General features: G+C 36.6%; 1 protein-coding gene across 14 annotated transcripts in view; it reads right to left on the bottom strand.

The window, feature by feature from the left end:
- The window catches only part of itpr1a (inositol 1,4,5-trisphosphate receptor, type 1a), a 68,421-nt gene that overhangs the window by 24,440 nt on the left and 23,153 nt on the right, over positions 1-20,828 (bottom strand). For 7 of the 14 annotated variants that reach the window (XM_005166095.6, XM_073954371.1, XM_009302588.5 and 4 more), the window contains 24 exons: positions 19,470-19,611; positions 19,216-19,374; positions 18,957-19,129; positions 18,610-18,729; positions 15,646-15,840; positions 14,332-14,583; positions 14,107-14,248; positions 12,906-13,053; positions 11,063-11,253; positions 10,850-10,976; positions 10,423-10,477; positions 10,170-10,338; positions 8,170-8,337; positions 7,979-8,056; positions 7,747-7,884; positions 7,164-7,289; positions 5,647-5,847; positions 5,438-5,553; positions 4,979-5,114; positions 3,683-3,808; positions 3,473-3,601; positions 2,984-3,104; positions 2,707-2,891; positions 856-1,004 (listed from right to left, as the gene is read on the bottom strand). In XM_005166095.6, coding sequence (XP_005166152.1) covers positions 856-1,004; positions 2,707-2,891; positions 2,984-3,104; positions 3,473-3,601; positions 3,683-3,808; positions 4,979-5,114; positions 5,438-5,553; positions 5,647-5,847; positions 7,164-7,289; positions 7,747-7,884; positions 7,979-8,056; positions 8,170-8,337; positions 10,170-10,338; positions 10,423-10,477; positions 10,850-10,976; positions 11,063-11,253; positions 12,906-13,053; positions 14,107-14,248; positions 14,332-14,583; positions 15,646-15,840; positions 18,610-18,729; positions 18,957-19,129; positions 19,216-19,374; positions 19,470-19,611 — 3,546 coding nt within the window. The remainder of the gene's footprint in view (positions 1-855; positions 1,005-2,706; positions 2,892-2,983; positions 3,105-3,472; positions 3,602-3,682; positions 3,809-4,978; positions 5,115-5,437; positions 5,554-5,646; positions 5,848-7,163; positions 7,290-7,746; positions 7,885-7,978; positions 8,057-8,169; positions 8,338-10,169; positions 10,339-10,422; positions 10,478-10,849; positions 10,977-11,062; positions 11,254-12,905; positions 13,054-14,106; positions 14,249-14,331; positions 14,584-15,645; positions 15,841-18,609; positions 18,730-18,956; positions 19,130-19,215; positions 19,375-19,469; positions 19,612-20,828) is intronic. The other 7 variants (XM_009302585.5, XM_073954372.1, XM_073954370.1 and 4 more) reach the window with 1 other exon arrangement.

The following is a 20,828-nucleotide window of genomic DNA, read 5'->3' as shown; positions in this document are numbered from 1 at the left end:
CTTGACTTCTAGTTGATCATTTGGTAATAGAAGTGGCTTATATGAACCAAATAACTTATTAATAAAGTCATCTGGAATGGCAAAGAAAGTGTTCTTGCAGGACTCCCAGAGTTCATCAAGATTCTTTGGATTCATCTTCAATGCCTCCTCCGACATCTTACCCCAGACATGCTCAATAATGTTCATGTCTGGTGACTGGGCTGGCCAGTACTGGAACACCTTCACCTTCTTTACTTTTAGGAACTTTGATGTGGAGGCTGAAGTATGAGGAGGAGCACTATCCAGCTGAAGAATTTGCCCTCTCTTGTGATTTTTAATGTAATAAGCAGTAGCACAAATGTTTGGATACGTCAGGCTGTTAATTTTGCCATCCACTCTGCAGATCTCTAGCACACCCCCATACTAAATGTAACCCCAAACCAAGATTTTTCCTTAATATCTACCTTCTGCCATTTTTCCATATAATCAACTAGAAGTCAAGTTATTATTTGTTGCTTTTACAACTGGGATTGACAGCAAGACTTTTGTCAGGTAGTGTAAAACAGCACAGACTAACATTTTGGCATTTAGACTGAATTTTTGATTTGTTAACAGAAAGACAGAGAAAAATGCAGACCAAAAGATCTGTACTGTAAATTCCTGGTACATGCATTTCCAGCACTATACCCTTAAGAGAATAGGAATAAAGGGACATTTTTCAGTATATCTTTTGTGTTGAGCGAATGGTTTGTTTGTGTTGAGTTATGGTTGTGAACAATGAAATTGTTATTGTTAGGTAAACTATCACTTAAAAAAAGTATGGTTTATGAAAGATAGTTCCAGGGTTATTTCTGAGCCTTTAAGAATTGGTCGTACTTGCAGATGAAGCCTCCACTCTCACACTTGCGGTGGGCTTCAGTGTGCTCTGGAAACAGCAGCTCTGGGCGATGGAGAACATCCACCAACACTGACAACTCAGCCTGAACCAGAGGCCTCAACCGCTCCTCCAATGCAGACACTATATCCTACAGACACACAAAACACATTCACCACACACAAAACACACATTCACCACACACCCTAACAAAGGCACTGAGGCAAAACAATTAAATATAGCTTTATTTTATCAAATTAAATCAGAGACATGGTTCATGATTGATAAGGCATCATAGATCTCTTCTAAAACCCAGTGAGCTGCCTCGCTGACTTCTTAGACATCATCCTTATGATGGAGCCTCCTATAATCATCGCTGCACATCACAAACAAACAATCCTAAAGACTCTATTTACTCTACACTAGTATTTACATTTAAGCATTTATAAATATTTACTCTTTCCCTCTCAGCTTTTTTCTTTTCTTTAAAGTTGCCAGCCATTGCCAGCAGTTTAATGATTTTACTTGAACTGAATTTTAGAATATTTTTCAGCTAGGTATATATGATCATAATATATATTAAAATAAAGAAGCATTTACCAGTAACAGTAGAGATGAAGTCAAAGAAAGGTTGTGTAACTGTAATTTTTACCTGCAAACTTAGTTTCTCTTTCTCAAATTTCAATCGACGCTAGCATTTTTGATAATTTTTACCTAAATTTGACAGCCCTTAGAATAATTTCGGCTTGGAAAACATGATCATGTTTATCAAAATAAAAAACATTAATCAGTAACGTTAGGTATTAAGCCAAAGGGAGGTTGTATATCTGTCATTTTTACCTAAGATCTTAGATTCTCTTTCTCAGAATTCACTCCGTGGAGCATGTGACATCACATACCTCACTCAGGAAATACATTAGGGCTTCCCCTACCTTAATATACCTAAAACACGGATTGCTGTAAAAACTTATCAATGGCAGGGAAGTGTTTTCTTTCAATTGATGAGTTATCCGAATGTCATATGGCAGGGAAAGAGTTAAATAATTGTACATAGTTACTTTATGGTTAGGGTTAGAATGAGGTTTAGGTTTAGGATAATAAAATGCATGTAATTATACATAAATTACTATGGACATGAAACGTAGAAAGGACAGAGGAAAAATAAAGTGTTGTGTTTTTTAGAACTGAATAAAAAATAAGTTAATTATTAATAATCGCTACAATGCATTTCAAGATTTTGCATTTAGCTGATGATTGATTATAAAGCTTGTTTGGCATGCTGTCCTGAGAGAGAGCCCTGAGCTCATAAGATCCTCGAGCCCAGGGCTTCCAAGGCGAGAGGGGAGTTTGAGCTCAGGTAGATCTCGAGAACTCCCTTGCTGTAGTAGCTAATGAACAGAGAGTGATTGCTCTTAAAAGATAACTACTTACTAGGAACATGTTTATGGTGGCGATTTGGATTATTCAATTAACTTAAGTTGCATGTTTTTGAACGGCGGGAGAAACATCAGCTGGCTTGGAAAGGACTAGAACCAGTGACATTCTTGCTTTGAGGCAACAGTGCCACCCATCTAGGAAAGGAGGAAGAGTAGGGGTGGAAGGGGGGATTCTTCAAAACGAAGATGGCTGTTATATGGAACTTAAGGTATTAATAGTGGCTTTTGAATCGTCTGATTGGTGAATCATAAACTGAATAATGCGGGAGTGACTGCAAGCAATCATAAGCACGTGATCCTCTCGAAATTAGTTTACAAATAAACTTCACTTTGGGACTATATTTTCCATGTATTAAATAATATGTCAAAGTTGTAATTTAGAAGAAAAAAAAAACAGTGGTAATGTGACTTCCTCACCTGTAGTCTTTCAATGATGTTGCGATAGTCTCGAGAGGTGGTCAGAACAGAGTCTCTCCGAGTCGCGTTACGGACAGAGAGTCTCCAGCTGAGGGCTGTTTTCTGCACAATGTTGTTGGACTTCATGAACAGATTATTCACCTGACAGTCCAGATCCACAGGAATGGCTATGGCTCTGCCTTTGGCTGCACATTACACAACAGCAAATCTGTTGAAATATCCTACATGATGAAATATCTTAAATGATGAAAACAGCTGCTGGAGAGGATGCTCTTACCCACGTCACTCAGCACTTTGATGCAGGCTTCCACATTCCCCTTCTGACCTGGGAGAAGCCAGTTGCAGTGATATACACGAAACACTCCCTGCAGCAGCTGCACAAACACCGGCTGCCGGGTCTGAGACACAAGGAGACATAGATGGTACTTTTACACCTTAGACTACCTGCAAACTTGTGCTCTGGTCTGATAGAAAATACATTTCATTAATTAGAATTAGTTTTGAAAAATCTGTCCTGATGAATCATTCAATGACTTGCTCATAAAACTTCAATAAAATGAAATAAATCAAAGTTTTGAGCGAATCTCTTGAACTTAGAAGCCACATTTTCATGCAGTGCTGTGAATTGTACTTTACAATATCACATAAATTGTTTATAAACAAGAATTGTTTCCATCCTATTGTTTCTAGTGTTCAAAAGATCAAAACTGTCACAAGCTTAAAAAATGTGCAAAAGTACTAAAAGCAGAAATGAAATGGGGGCTACCTGCAAACTTGTGCTCTGGTCTGAGAATGGTGAGCTGAAAAAGGTGGTGACGATGCTCATTATGGTCTCTGTAACGTATCTCTCCAGAACTGTGTCAGCGTGTTTACGGTCACTTGTGTTATTGCACACCTAAAGGAAAGTTGAGTATGTGATTATCCAGACCCTCTTGACCATGTATCAACTGAAAACCATTGGTAATTTGAGTCTTACTCTGCAGACGTCCACCAGAAAATCATCAAAAAGTTTCCACATGTGATTGCTGGTGTAGATCTCCTTCATCTCAACCTCTGTATCAACATAACAGTGATTCAGGAAGTTCACGTAGGCCATCTTCACCTGCAAGCGCAATTATAAATTCTTATTTTATAAAGTCACACATCCCAGTTTGGCTACTAATACTGGAAAAAAAAAAAGACAATTTTTATTTTGGTTGTGTAATAGAAGAATAGGCAAGCTTTGGGACAGGGGAGTCAAACTCATATCCTGGAGGGCCGAAGCCCTGCACAGTTTAGTTCCAACCCTGCTCCAACACCCTTACCTGTAGGTTTCAAACAAGCCTGAAGGACTCAATTAGTTTGATCAGGTATGTTTAATCAGGGTTGGAACTAAACTGTGCAGAGCTGTGGCCCTTTTGGAACTGAGTTTGACACCTGTGCTTTAGGACATGCTACTTTGTCATTAATTAACAGTTCTGTTAGTTATGGCCAGATATAATCCTTGGACACTTTTTTGCAGTTTCTGCGTAGAATTTTTGTGGAATTATTTTGAGAGTGTAGTAACCAAAAACTTAAAATATGAAGTAACAAATAATCACTTTTTAACTTTTATTTAAGGTTTCCAATGCAAATCTTATTAGATCCACAAAGCAAGTCTCTCACATATCTACTAAAAGACAGAACATATTACTTTACAAACTGTACTATAAATATTCATGTAAACATTTGCATATTAATCAATAATACTACTGAAAATAATGTAAAAACTGAATAAATATATATTTAGACTCATTTAGTAAAGAAACTAACAAGTAAAAAAATAGACTCAATGATGGGCTAAAAAACTTGCGCATTTCTGCATGAGCAGATTCCTTACTCCATGGGAAATTAAGTAGCACATTCAGCTGACGTTCAAGGATGTTTCATGCAGATACATGTTTATAAAACTTTTAAAATACTGTTGCAGACGGAATATAATCCAGATAACATGAAATAAATAGTTAACATCAGGTTTAGATTTTAATCATTATTCATTCAATCCCAGATACAACCTCTATACGATTAACCATCGTATCCACAATGTTAGTCGTTTATCAAAGCTATTTACCTATTTAATGTGTTGTGGGAAACATTAGTCATTAAGAGTCTGAATTCAACTAGAAAAAGTAGATTAGCAATATCCAGTTTAACATATTACAATTTGTTATAGACAATTATTTGTTTATGGACTGTGCAGCATCAGACCAACAATTTACTTTAGGTTGTGAAGCAATCCAAAAAGTGCACACACCTCAGGGATGCAGTCCTCATGTGTGACCACACGTACAATATCATCGAGAGGGAGCAGCGAGTTGCATTTGATCTCAGTGTAGACGTTCTTGCCTTCAGTGCACACAGCCAGCAACTCCACCAGGTGAATGTGATACCTGTAAGAGTGAGCATGAAGTCTTATAATGACAACAACAAGTACGCAACAAACCTTTTCTGACTTTTTAAATGCAAATGAGAGATGTCATTGTAACCTCATTGTGAGTGCTGAAAACTGAAAAATTCAGAGGCAGAGCACAGATATTTACAATCATAAAACAAGATATTCTGCACCAACTTCAACAAATTGAACAAATATTGACATTTGTTCAGTTCATACTAGCATGATTCAGTGCAGTTTTCAACGTTAAATAGATACAGTAACAATCTATATTGTAATATTGTAGAGACAAGACGTGTTTGGGCAGTTTTATCTCCGAACCTGAGTGCACTGCTCTCATCAAGTCGTTCCCGCTCAAGACGCATCATCTGAACCAATGACTGAAAAGACGCCCGGTCATTATAGAACACCAGCACATCCTCACCTGCAGTCACCAGCTACACAAACACACACATAAAACATATTTACTAAGTAATACTCTGTGTATTTCAGCAGTCTCAAAACTGTGAACTTCTATCTGGTCAACAAACCTCAGCCATGACGATGTCTTGGCATTTCTTGATGAACTTGTTCTCTGCCTTGACAATGGTCTGCAGGAACTTGAGGTAGTGCACGCTGCGGCCGTGTGTCTCGATGCAGTGCACAAAATGCTGCACGACCCGCTCATTAATCTCACTACACAACTGGAAATTATTCATGAAGATATGCTGCATGGTCACCGCCTCCAGGATCTAGCAACAGAGAGACCAGGAGAAGTATAAGAATGAAAATTAAAATCTCTCTCTGTGTTGGTTTTTTGTTTTTGGTTACAATATAATAACATGGGTATGACCTAGGTAATAGAATGTTAAGGTGGTTTAAGAGGACTTGCCTTGTGTTCTTGTAATCAAAACTGTAAAAATAACAGGTTCATTTTCAAAAAGCCAAAGTTTTCCAGTAAGGACTGGGGTTTAGGGTAGGGTTGAGGCAATATAAGTGTTGAAACTCCGCGGACCCGGTACCAGGTCTGTGACGTCATGGACTTTCGCTTTCAGATTTAAAGGGCTAGCGTTGCACCAGACCCCCGTAAGTGGTTTCGTTTGAAAGTGTAGAATCTATATTTTATGCACATATGCATCACTTTGGTTTATATTTTACTGTATAAAAGTTATTTACACTTAAAACACAGTATTTTGGATACCCGAGGTAGGTATTTTACATATTTTACATGGTTCATTTTCATATTTTTTTATATGACACATGTACAAGTTATAGCTCAAATAAAAGCTCTTGCCGGTGCTCATACAGTTCTAGCATTTTTTTACTGAATTATATTCATATGCCAAACAGTTGTTGAATGAATTGTGGTTTTTCCATGGCGCAGAAATGTAAAGAATACATTCGTTATCAATAAGCAGCCCCAGATAGCACAGACAGCTGTCATCTCTTACCTTATGCTGTGCCCTTCAGGGCCATTCTCCTCTGTTTTTGAGGTGATGTGCATAAGTAATCCTTTTATATGTCTGATGTGGTCCAAACACAGTGAATTATGTTTGATCAAACAAAAGAATAGTGAAATATGAAAACAATGATCGGTCCCTGTGGCTTGTATAGGACATCTCATCAGTTGGAATACAATAACTTTTGCATAGATTATGGTAGACCTTTTTCTTTTTTCCTATGATTACAGACATGTGCAGGAACCACCAAAATTAATTACAGCACCCTAGACCACACAGAACCTAAAAGGTACACTTTCAATTTTGAGTTTATAAAAAAAAAAAAAAGTGCCTCTTTTTTTAAGGTGTTTATTATAAAACAGACAACATATACAGTTATTTTAAACACTTCCAATAGTGTTTTATGAAAATTCAAAGGGTTTTCTTTAAAATGATACCAAATTTTTGCATTTACACCTCTGCATGTGGATTTGGGAAGCTTTTAAATTTGGGTAGGCAAAATCCAGGCGGAAATCCCCAAATAGCAGCAGAGTTTAAGTGGTTAAATACAGTATAAAATGCAAATCAAGAGTCTTCATAAACACCAAAGTATGTTTGTGTGTTCTTACCCCAGGGTTGAGGAACAGGTTGATGTGTTTGTGTAGAAGTGCCTGGTTCTGCTGATTTCCAGCACAGAAGTTTTGAAGGAACTGATGTGCTAAGGTCATGATCTCCTGCATCTGGACATCCTCCCCCTAAATAGTCAAAAAACACACACAAGCATGATGAAAAAGAATAAGATGCCTTTTTATAAATTAATTTACGTACTGTATACATATAAAGCCAGTGCGACCACAAGATATTTACTACAACCTTCTAAATATTATTTATTTGACATCATTTACATGTTTTGGAATGTATGCAATTGCTAGATGGTCCTTAAAGAATAAGAGGCTGATGCTCAGTGAACATCAAACCTGAAACTAACATGAGCAAGAAGATTGTTTCCAGTCAAATTTGATCAATTTCATTTAAATTGCAAAATTTAGTCTACAAATCTAAGTTAGATGCAACATAACAGGTGCATTTTGGCTATCTGTTTAATTCTGCATTAGCTCTGATTAATTCTGTTGCACTAGTATGCCTGAACACTTGTTTCAAAGTAGCACAGAATAATTTTCCAAATGTATTCCTCCAATGGCTGACCCGCACCTTCTCATAAGGGATTTGCAACAGTTCGAGGACCACACTGTGAGCTCCCATGTTCCTGAGGAGCCGCTGCTGCTGTTTCTTATTCTTCTTGCCAGAGATGCCCTCCAAAACACACAGTTTGCTCAGCCTCAGCAGGATCTACACACACAAGCGTTGGAATTCTTTCAAACATAAGATTTACTTCAAAAGAACATCCAATTTTCTTATAAATCTCCATAAAAAAACACTGCACCTCTTTCACGACTCTGTAGTTCGAGCTGCTGGTACTTTCCACTTTGGGTTTGTTTGATCTACTCGAGTTGATGACACCCTGTTAAAGCAGGAAAAAGCTTCTATTTAACATATAATTCACTACAATTTGGAAAAGAGCTATTATGTTGCTTCTTGGGTTTTTATTATATTTATTTAGAGGTACATCCTGACCTTGTGGTGGGCTTCAGGGGTGACTTCTCCAGCATCCAGTCCTGAGTCTGAGCCTTGTCTCTTATACACCCACAACTCTGATTTCTCTACTATTGACCTCAGCTGGTCCAAATCTGACTTGATCTGTTTATAGTTTTCCACATCCTGACTGGTCACCAGGAGCTGAACCTAAAACAAAATAAATGCCTATAAATGGACTATCACAATGTGAAAGTAGGGATGATCCGATCCAGATACTTGGATCAGATATCATTTCGATACTGCATATTTTTGTTGGATCAGGTATCGGCCAGCAGTTACCGATCCAAATCCAATCTTGTGTGTGGGTTATATTCTGTGAAATTTATAAGCCAACAAAAGCCATGAAGGTAGCCTATTATAAGGCACTAGAAAGTTGTTGTGTATGCCTACTAAATCCCATATGTCTGAAGCCATTCTATAGTTTATTGTGAAGTACAGATAAATATTCAAGTGCTTAAATTCAAGTTCAATTCAGCTCTTCTCACTGCTGCGCCTGTCAATCATTCAATTCAAACTGCGTGTTGCATTCATGACAACACAAAAAAAACTTTCTTCAAGACTATTTGTTCTTGTTATTATAAAAAATCAGTAGAAAAAATGCATATAGTTTTGCAATAAATGGGTTCATTTTGACCTGCAACGTGTAGTTCATTGCTGCTTCTAAATCATGTTGTGCTGTGTCTGGTAGATCAGCAGATTATTACCTGCTCTTCACACACAAAGAAGGCCTACCTGATATTTTAAATTAGAAAAGGCTCAATAATACATTGGACAGACCCTCAATGCACTGATTTCTTCCCTTTTTGCTGCTAAGTTTTGGAAGTGTCCGCAGTTACCGGAGGGCTGCGTGCTGTATATGCATCAAACACTTCATTCACGCACCGGCTGCGCAAACAGGATGTGCGCTGCTCTGTAAAATTATTCTCACAATGAGTTTCTGTTCTCTCATCCTTCCGACTGAGTTTATTCTTTTGAGGGCAATACTTTCAGTGCTGTGAATAGTTTGTTGAGCCTGGCTCATTGTGGTCAAAATAATTTATTAAAGAATAAAAGTTAAACTGATGGTCACAATATGAATTGTCGGTAACAGAAAAGGGAATGCTTGTTAATTAACACTGGCCTCAGACTGTTTAGTTTAGTCTGCGTCAAACCTGCAGGAAAATATTAGGCTTTGCTAAAAGGCTGGTTATTTTACCAACGATTAGGGTCAATAGTTGTAGCATATTGCAGATTTATAAGAAAAATTTTAATATTAAAAAAGGAAACATAAGCTGGACCACAACAGATCAATGTTATAACAAATGCTCAAATAATATAGTCATATACAGTAGGCTTATGAGCCTGTTATTTTTACTAAAGAGGATATATTATTTGAGTTTATCACCACAACTATAAAAAGTCTATTATCCTTTGAAACAAACAAACAAGCAAAAAAATGGTACAGTATCGGGATCAGATCTGTATCGGTCGAATTTTGGTATCGGGATCAGATTGGTTTAAAAAAAATTGAATCAGTGCATCCCTATGTAAAATTGGTTAGTTTTAGTGGTATCATTAATGACTATTGATTCAGTGGTGCAACAATAACATTTTTGCCTTAAAACCAGATTGTTTAGATGTTTTTTATTTTTTGGTTATCATTTCAGTGTGTTTTTTAAAAATCTTTATTATTTATTATTTTTTTAACACTGATTATTATTTATATTGTCATCAATAGTAGACACTAACCCTACATTAAGGAATATATCATCGGCTTTTAAACTAAAAGATCAAACCAACAATTCAGTAACCCATTCACTAAAAGTTTGTGAATTAATCAGCCATTTTAAATGAATCACTTGAATGGGTGATTTATTTCTCATTCATTAATATAGGGATTTTAGTGTTACATTTATTTATCCATGACAGGATTCATCATCTTTAAAACTTTTATCATTATTTTTTGATGAAGATGAACCTATTAGAAAACAAATTAATACCTGTTTGAAGGCCTGTAGGACCTCCTGGCGTTGGCTAAAGTGTCTGAAGAGCAGGTGAAGAGCTCGAGATACCAGCGGAGGATAGTCATGCATGGTCAGGTGAAGCAGGACCCTCAGAAATGTCCGTCCACCATGATCATCAAGATCCAGCGGGGTGTTCTCTTCACTACTTACAAGAACACACACAGACACACCCAAACATAAAAAACTATCATATAACTATCATATATCATATAACAAACAACCTGCTTACCTTCCTCCAAAAATACCCTCCGCCTGCTCTTCAATGTGCTCAAAGTCTAGCGCACCTAACAAAAACAGAAGTTACTCACACAATACTCCTGCTATACCAGCTGAAAGTGACACTAAAAACCATCGAGGACCTCAAAAACGACACGTACGAAGAGAAGATGCCAACCATCAAGGACTTCCAGGACAACACATACACTTATTACAATTCATTAAACATGTACACATACTGTAGACATCACCTATATGCTCTAAGATTGCAGATTAAATATGTCGGTATATAATAACTTATATTTGATTGTACCCTTAACTTAACTTCATTGTAATGCAGTAATGTGCAGATTTTGTAAAACTACTTTGAAATAATAATAATTGTAAACAAAAAGTGCTATACTAATAAACTTAAATTGAATTTAATTAGCTTATTTCACCTTGAACGCTGGCAGGAGATTCTGGGCTTAAAGATGGTTCACTTTGAGAGTTACTTTCATCAAACTCTGTCTTAAAGATACAGAGGAGGCAGGAGATCCTGTAGTCCAACCGCACATTCAGAATAAACTGCATGAGAAAAATGAGAGCTTTTTTAAATATTGATTTACATGAAAAATTACAATCCAACTATTGGCCAGGATGTGTTTGAACACCTGCAGGATCTCGATGATCTTGAGTTTAGTGTCCATCACCAGTATGTCCTGTTTCTGAGGTTCACTTTGTGCTTTCACTTCGTCTCTGTCAGGAGGATTGTGGCTGGAGGCTGGCAGAAATCCCCCACCCCTCAACACCACCTGTGTCATCAGCTCTCCCACCCCATGGATGGAGCGCATCACGTTACTTCCTACAGACACAAACAGGACTGTTTTACACTAGAAAATGACTTGTTGACATTTTAATTTATTCCGGTTACCCAATATGAATTTGTTTGCTTATAATAAAATAAAAAATATTTTCTGATCTCATAAACTGTATTATCCATACTGTAAAAACAAACTATAGCTATTCTTTTAAACAAATCGATTTCTTTTAATCTCTCTTCTTTTGCAATATATATGTTTTCATCATAGATCTCAGGTTGTTAAAATTGGTACAACAACAGTGCATTCGGTTGTTCTATGGGAGTTCCACAGGGGAGTGTTTTGGGACCTTTACTTTTACTGATGTGTGTCAATGACCTTCCTCTGGTAATTAAACATTCAGATTCTTTATTATACGCTGATGACACAGTATTTTTTGTGTCTGAATCAAGTATAAACACAATTAACAATAAATTAAATACAGATCTTCAGCATTTACATCAATGGCTGCAAGACAATCATTTGACTAATAACGCTAAGAATGTACTTTTACTTTTAAGAACGTTCTTTTAAGTAAAAGAATGTACTTTTACATACAGAATGTATGTACTTTTACTCATCTAGGCGGAAACATCCATATCCTATCCCATCACTTTCAAAAATCAAAAACTTTCCATTGTATCTACATATCAATTTTTGGAAATCAGTCTGGACTCTCGCCTTACTTATTATGAGCATGTTCAAAATGTCTATAAAAAGCTAAAACAAAAGCTATTTGTTCATGGGAAAATTAAGACAAATTTGTCTTTTTCTGTTTCTGAAACTTATCTTCATGCTATAATCTTGTCCACTTTGTCAGACTGTTTAAAAAAACAATATCTTTGAGCCAATAGCTAGACTGTACATGAGGGCCTATAAGATCTACAATAGACTTTGTGGATGGACACATCACTGTTTTGCCCTATCACTCTAGTGCTTTATCATTTCAAAATGACATTATGAACACAGTGGTTAAACAGTACTATCAAATTCTAAATAGTGCTACCTCAGCAGCCCTTTGTGCTTTGGTACCAAAACCTATTCCAAGAATTGATCGTTCCACCAGATCTGTAACAAATGGGATGTCTGCCATTACTGGCTTTTTTATTATGGACAGAGATCTTTCTTTTATGTATTCACAAAAGTCTGAAATGAGATCCCACAACATCTAAAAACAACACTGAGACTTTTTTAAAAATCCCATACTCGTCATCTGATGGTAAACTATCGCTGTATCCACTGAGTTCGTAGCCTGTGTCTCTTCATCTTATATGTTTGGGGATTGTTTATACTGTTCTTATGTGTTGATGGATGAGATGTTAAGGGTGTCTGTGTGATTTTATGTTCTGTAGAGCAGGAACCAGCCAAAAAACAGCACTCATGCTGACTCAGGCTCAAATATCTTTTAATCTTTTCCTGTTTTAAAATGATGAATAAATAAATACTTTGAACTATTTGTACCTGATAAGCTTTTTTATATTTTTTAAACTTTATTTTATTTTATTTTTTTTGCTTAAGCAACTAATTTACATTGATTCAGTTATCTTGTTTTAATATTTAAAACAATATCTTGGACTTTAATAAACATGTAACCACAAGAAGAACATTTTATGGCAAAACATTTTCTGTAGAGTCCATAGCTATTGTTGTTTCTGACCTTTACCGGGTTCTCTATCCAGCTTGATGTGGAAGGGAGTGCTTATGTGGACACAGTCCAGGATTGCCAATAGGATTTTTGTTAACCTTAGCAGATCACTGAAGTTATAGAAACCAAAATAGATCAGGTTTCTTGCCAGGTTCACCACCTAGGGCAAAGAAAAGACAGTTCTTAAAAAGACAGTTCACACAAAAAGCTAAATATGCTGTCCATTTATTCACCATCAGCTCATGCAAGTTGTAAATGAATTTCCTTAAGCCAAACATAAAGAGCAATTTAAGTGAGAGCCCTGAGCTAATAAGATCCTCGAGCCCAGGGCTCCCTCCCGTTTGCAAGGCGAGATGGGAGTTTGAGCTCAGGTAGATCTGGAGAACTCCCCTGTGGTAGCTAATGAACAGACAGTGATTGCTCTTAAGAGATACCTGCTTACTAGGAGCATGGCTATGGTGCCGATTTTGATTAGTCAATTAACTTAAGTTGCAGGTTTTGGACAATGGGAGGAAACCGGGAACCTGGAGGAAACCCACATGAGCACGGGGTGAATGTGCAAACTCTGCTAGTAACGTCGGCTGGCTTGGTAAGGACTAAGCAGTGACGTTCTTGCTGTGAGGCAACAGTGCTAACCACTGGCCCACCGTGCCACCCATCTAGAAAAGGGGGAGGAGTATGGGGTGGAAAGGGGGGATTCTTCAAAAGGAAGATGGCTGTTAAATGGAACTTAGGGTATTAATAGTGGCTTAGGGATCGTCTGATTGGTGAATAATAAACTGAACAAAGCGGGGCCGGCTGCAAGCAATCATAAGCATGTGATGCTATCGAAATTAGTTTATAAATAAACTTCACTTGTAGCTAAGTAAGTTCTACTTAGTGATTCATGAAATGGAAATCAATGGTTCCTGGCATTTTACAGTAAAAAAAAAAAAACATACTTATAACTCAAATTTGATTTAATATACCACACACAAATTTCCCGCAAAATCTCAATGTATCTTCAGGAGCCATGGGTATTACCTTTGTTTTGCTTGTATGTGTTTACTGACTGCCAAAGGGCCAATGACTTGCATGAATCAAATCAACATAAATTTTATTTACAAATGTTTTTAAAATTCTACTGAATAAAATGTGACCTAAAAAGTCATTCATGCTTAGTGAATCTGATGCAAAATGACTGTTTAGTGAACATCTCAGTGAGAATACACACCTCAAAAGTGAGTTTGTTTTTCTCCTTATCAGAGAACGGGAAACTCTGGCAGACAACATCCCTCAGGTAATTCTCCACAAACTCCATCGTCTGAGAGAAGCGCTCTTTCACTTCATCACTTGACGTCCCATCATTATCATAACTGCTCAAGAAACAGCAAACAGACGGGCTAATGAACAGATCACTCATTAACGTTGTGTTATTTCACAGCAATAACGCACTCACTCATCAATGGAAATTTGTGATGGGATTTCAGACCACAGTCGAGCATATTTGACCGGGGTGACCTGCTCCTGAGGGTCACGGTCTACATGCATGTGCAGCATCATGCGGCAGAACGATGCTCTGAGGTCAAAGGGCAAATCTTCATCTGACATGCAGCGCAGAATCAGATCCACATCCAGCTGTGCTGATATCTTGTTAATCGCAAGATACTGTCGATCCAGACACATCCGAGCAAACAAATTCAGCTGATATCTGACAGAGACAAGTCACTATGTTAGTCATCCACTGAAATAAACATTCTGGGCCAAAAACTACAATTCTGGATGCATTTGACCAAAAACAATCTTTTTTTTTAAATAGATTTGAAATAATCATTATTTATTATTTAATTGAATAATATATAAAATTTTGTACCACTTTCTAAATTTAACTCAACAACTTAAAAATGTTATTTATTAAAAAACTTAAGCCAATAAAATTACCACATTATATTGACAGTAAAATTTAACCAAAAGTAAATGAGTTGAGAGGTGACAGTGATTCAGTGGTTAGCACTGTCTCCTCACAGTAAGAAGGTTGCTGGTTCGAGTCCCAGCTGGGCCAGTTGGCATTTCTGTGTGGAGTTTGCATGTTCTCTTTGTGTTCACGTGGGTTTCCTCTGGTTTCCCTCACAGTCCGAAGAAACGTGAGTATTGGTGAATTGAATAAACTAAATTGGCCTAAATGAATGAGCGTGTGTGGGTGTTTCCCAGTACTGGGTTGCAGCTGTAAGTGTATCCGCTGTGTAAAACATATGCTGTATAAGTTCGCAGTTAAATAAAGGGACTAAGCCAAAGTAAAATGGATGAATAAATGAATGAAGATCCGAGAGTCGAGATTGTTGCTATGACAGAACACTAGCAGCAGGAACAAGTATACTATAGAGCAGGGGTGCTCAACCCTGTTCCTGGAGATCTACCTTCCTGTAGATTTCAATTATAATAGTATCAAATACACCTGCCTGTAATTATCACATGGTTTTCAGGTCCTAATTAATTGGTTTAGGTATGTTTGATATGGGTAGCAACTGAAATCTGCAGGAAGGTAGATCTCCAGAAACAGGGTTGAGCACCCCTGCTATAGAGTAATGTCCTGTCGGCATGTTATTTGAGCAGAAATTTATTTTCCGCTGAAAACTGCAAGGCAGTACAACACATCTTTATTTATTTTTACAAGGGAAAAAATTTAGTGCGTCTCTAGTTATAATTACATAATATTAAATGAAACATTCCGCATCACTCCATCCTATTTACAAGTAGGTGTTTTTGTCCTTACCTGTAATAATTGATGACTTCCTGGTCCTCTGTATGTCCATCTTTTGCGTCCTGTGCAAGCTCTCGTATGCTTTTACTCTTCACCTCTCCTCCACTGTCCTTCCAGAACAGCCAGACCTCCTCTTCATCCTCCTCTTCCTCCTCCGCACCTTCACCCAACACCGTTCCTGCCACCTCAAACCGTGACAACACAAGCCTGACACAAAACACACACAATCACTCACAAATAACACACAAACAGACTTCCAGACTTTCTAACTCTTTTAAATTCCTCATGTGTTTCATCACTTTTTTGGCTCTTCACACAGTATTGTTGGTCTAATTGCACACATGCTTAAGGTTTGGGTGATATTACTTGCCAAATAAATCAGGGCTTTAATTTTCAACTGCATATATTTAGAAACCCACAAAAACACTGTGCAACTGTGATCCAGTTAGAAGGCTTCTCAATGTACTAATCAATAATTTTACCACAGAATATAAAAAGAAATGAGTCATTTTCATGACTCAGGATTTATTCAATCATTCCTTTCAAAATGGCACTGCTTGTTTGTATTATATTATGTATTCTTATCATTTCCTTAACATTATACTATCAGTGTTACACTATACCAGGGGTATAGTGTTTTCCAATTTTTTTCTTATGAAGGACCCAAACTTGATTGAGGATTGTGAGCTGAAGGTAAACATAGCAAACTTTTACATTAAAGTTGCCATGATCATTACCTAATTTATTAAGATTAAAAAAAAAAAAGTAATACTTTAAAATTACTTTAATCACATTAATGGTTATATATATATATATATATATATATATATATATATATATATATATATATATATATATATATATATATATATATATATATATAGAGAGAGAGAGAGAGAGAGAGAGAGAGAGAGAGAGAGAGAGAGAGAGAGAGAGAGAGAGAGAGAGAGATTTTACATACTATAATGAACTTTTTATTGATTAGCTCCTCAGTGTCTTGTGCATTGTCCTTTATCTTCGAGTGACTGCATTAACATTTTTAAAAGTCTGATTTTATGCACGTTTAATTTCAGTTTGCTTTTTTGCAGCTCAACAATGAATGATAGAAATAAACAAAAGGTTATGTTAAATTAGAAATGACAATCTCTGGTAAAAGCATTCCCCCCAACCTTATCCCTTACTTCTCAGGCCAAATCAGTGGTTACCATGGGCCAACTTTGCCCCGCGGGCCCTAGTTTGGGCATCTCTGCACTACACTATCATTCAAAAGTTTCACATCAATACATTTTTTTTTTTTTAAAGAAGCCAATTTATGTCAACCAAAGCTGAAAACATTCTTGAAAACAGTTGTGCTGGCTTAACCCTTGTGTACTGTGTACAAATTTACTACACTTTTGTTGTTCGGGGCTGTTTTTGCCCCATTGACTTATATTATAACCACATTTTTTGATTGCAAAGCCATATAAGTATATAATCTTGTCTTCTTGATTGTTGCTGGTTTTCCCTGTTGGGAGGTAAAATGTGTGGTTTTATTAAAGGGTGAAAGGGTAGTGAATTTGCCCAGTGTGTATTGTTGAATTTTTTTTTAATTAACAAAGCATTTTCCCAAAATATGTGTCAAAATAGGATTTGTTATCAAAAATAATTTCATTTGGTGAATCACAGAGAAAGTTGTGGCCAAACTGAGACACAACAACATCCCCAACAGCACATAAGGGTTAAAATTATTTAATGAAATGATTTGAAAACATGAAAAGTTAAACCAAAAGAACAATGTTTATTTAAATCAGTATTTTGTAAAAAGGTAAACGTCTTCGCTGTCACTTTTTGATCAGTTAATGCATCATTTCTGACTAAAGGTATGTTTAAAAAACATTTAATCATAAAAAAATCGTTCAAAACTAAATATTAAAATATGAAACTTTAATTATATTATTTCTATTTAAAATATTTAATAGATTATTCAGCAACATAATACTGTATATTCTAGAGGTGTAACGGATCACAAATCTTACGGTTCAGATCACAGTAAGGTTTTTGAGTCTCGGATCAGACAAGTTTTTCAGATCAGCAAAAAAGGGAGAAAACAAATGTCAATTGCTTCCCATTTATACAAAAATATTACTGCAAAAAATATTGCAGAACTGTCATTTGAATAATAATAATACAAATCAAGGAAGAACCTGCTAAAAAAAAGGAGCTACTGTTGCTGATAACACTAAATATAAAAATCTAACATCTTGTACAACAGATAATTTTTAATTTCAATGAATGATTCAGAAATTCACACATAAAACTTCATGTTTCATTATAGGTGGATCATTTTTGAAAACCTATTCAGTGAAATCATTTCGATGGTTGTTTGTCGCCATCTATTGGTTACACAATGTAATTGTGTCAACATTCACCAGTGTCAAGTTCTAATCAACTGGGATTTTAATCTTTACCATAAACATCAGTGTTTATATCTGAACTATAAACTACACTCTCAGTATTTTTGTGTTTTTTAATTGTAACAAACTGAAAAGGTGTAAAAACTGAATCTCTCTCGATTAAACGCAGATTTGACTGCAGGGATTAATAAACATATGCAAATCACTATTATTTGTCATTCATGTTGCACAGGTTTAAACTGAAATCTGGATCTTTTAATGTTTAATTGTGCAGCTTTACACCGAATGCATTAATGCAGGCTAAGTGACAGAAAACACCTTTAATTACCTAAGAAAGGTTTTAGGTAGGTTCCACCACAACTTCTTCCCTCATTAATATATTTTACAGGGAAGCCTAAATGCTTTCATACATGTGATTTGAATGACACGGGAGATCTCTCTGCAATTGTTATAAACGTTGGATTAACCTACAAGTTTAAAAAGAGTTATTAATCCACATATCACGTGCTTTCCGATCTGTGGGTTATGATACACCCCTAGTATATTCAGTAACATCAATAACGTAATATTCATAATTTCGTACTTGGTTTCGATGAGAATGTCTGCATTGGCTGGGTCCAGCACAGCATTACAGATGAGCTCTTGAGTGACCGGGATGGATTTATTCATCGACACACACAGATCTGACAAGTAATCCAGAAATCTAGAGAAACACAACCATTCACAAGATTAATTCAATCATCAAAAAAAATCTTCTAAACTATTTTAAAACATCGATTTTTACAGTCAGTCTCACAAACGTCACTCAACTCGAGATGAATCACTGACATTATAACATTTCTCATTTGCTAGTCGCTTTAGATGAAAGGGTCTGCAAATGAATACATGTAAATGACCATAACTATTATGCAGATGTATTTTTTCGCACACCTGGGCTCTCTGTTCTTGCGGACCAGACTGACAAAGGTATCTATTTCAGCTGCTGTGATGTGTTTCTCTAGGAGCTTCCTGTTGTTGTGCAGAAGGGCTGTAATTGTGTCTTCAGCCAGCACATCATATCCTATCTGCTTCTGCATGAAGCGGAACTGCTTTGCTATGTACTCCTGAAGACAAATCAACAAATTAAGAATGAATACTGCACATTGTTGTGGCTGTATTTCGTAGCTGCTCATTTATTTTAGTAGTTCACCTGATTTTTGCGATAGTCCTGTTGTGAGTAACGTAGGACTCTGTAACAGAGTCTGCAAATGTGTCGAAAGGGTGCATGACGCTGGTCTGCGAGCTCTTCTAATCGCAACATAGGGCCGTCCCCGCTGTCTGTAAATGGCGCCTGCAGCAGCTTGAAGATCTGGCCATTGACAAAAAAGAATGGATTAAAGGTTTAAATGTTAGTGACTTCAATGTTAATGTGATTTTAAACCGTAGAAATGAGATAATAAGTGCCTGTTTAAGAATGTTCTGCTCTCTCATGAGTTTCTGTCGCTCTCTGTTGGGTTTGTTGACTGTGATCTCCAGCACATCTTGAGCACTGCTGGGTATGTCCACCACAAAATACACCAGATCCTCCAACAGCTTCGTCACTGACCTGTGTGTGAGGATGGATGAAAACAAAATGAAAACAAAACAAGAATGGATGAATGAATAGATAGATGAATAAAAAAAAACTGTTAAATGGGTAGTAAAAATAAATTAATGGACGAATGAAATGTCTGATGGATGGTGAATTTCTAAATGAAAGGATGGATGAATAAAAATACTGATGGATGGATGGATGGGTGGATAGTGAAATAATCAATAAATGGATGGATAAAAAGACTGATGGATGGTGAAATAACGACTGAATGGATGAATAAAATGACTGATGGATGGTGAATTAGTTAAAGAATGGATGGATGAATAGATGGATGGATGGACAGATGGACGGACGAAAAGACTATTGGATGGTGAATTAATGAATGAATGGATGGATTAATAAAAACACGGATGGATGGATGGATGGATGGATGGATGGATGGATGGATGGATGGATAGATGGATGGATGGATGGATGGATGGGTGAAAAGACTGATGGATGGATGGATGGATGGATGGATGGATGGATGGATGGATGAAAAGACTATTGGATGGCGAATTAATAAATGAATGGATGGATTAATAAAACACGGATGGATGGATGGATGGATGGATGGATGGATGGATGGATGGATGGATGGATGGATGGATGGATGGATGGATTAATAAAACAGGGATGGATGGATGGATGGATTGATGGATGAAAAGACTGATGGAGGGTGAATTAATTAAGGAATGGATGGATAAATAAAAACACAAATGGATGGATGGATGGATTATAGATAAAAGGAGCGATGGATGAAAAGACTATTGGATGGTGAATTAATAAATTAATGGATGGAAGAATAAAAACACGGATGGATGGATGGATGAAAAGATGGATGGATGGTGAATTAATTAATGAATGGATGGATGAATAAAAACACGGATGGATGGATGAAAAGACTGATGGATGGTGAATTAATAAATGAATGAATAGATAAAAAGAATAATGGATGTTGAATTAATGCATGGATGGATAGATGAAAAGATGGATGGATGGCGAAAGAATGATGGATGTTGAATCAATGCATGGATGGATAGATGAAAAGATGGATGGATGGCGAAAGAATGAATGGATGGGGGGATGGATGGATAAAAGAATGAATGGAAAAAGCTATTGAGGACAAGACAGGTGAATGGCAAAAGGAATGAATGGATGGACGGATAAAAGACTGATGGATGGATTAA

This window comes from Danio rerio, chromosome 6 (genome assembly GCF_049306965.1).
Source record: "Danio rerio strain Tuebingen ecotype United States chromosome 6, GRCz12tu, whole genome shotgun sequence".
In the NCBI taxonomy this organism is placed as follows: domain Eukaryota; kingdom Metazoa; phylum Chordata; class Actinopteri; order Cypriniformes; family Danionidae; genus Danio; species Danio rerio.
Note: the sequence above shows the minus strand (reverse complement) of the source record. Positions and strands in the feature narration are given on the sequence as shown.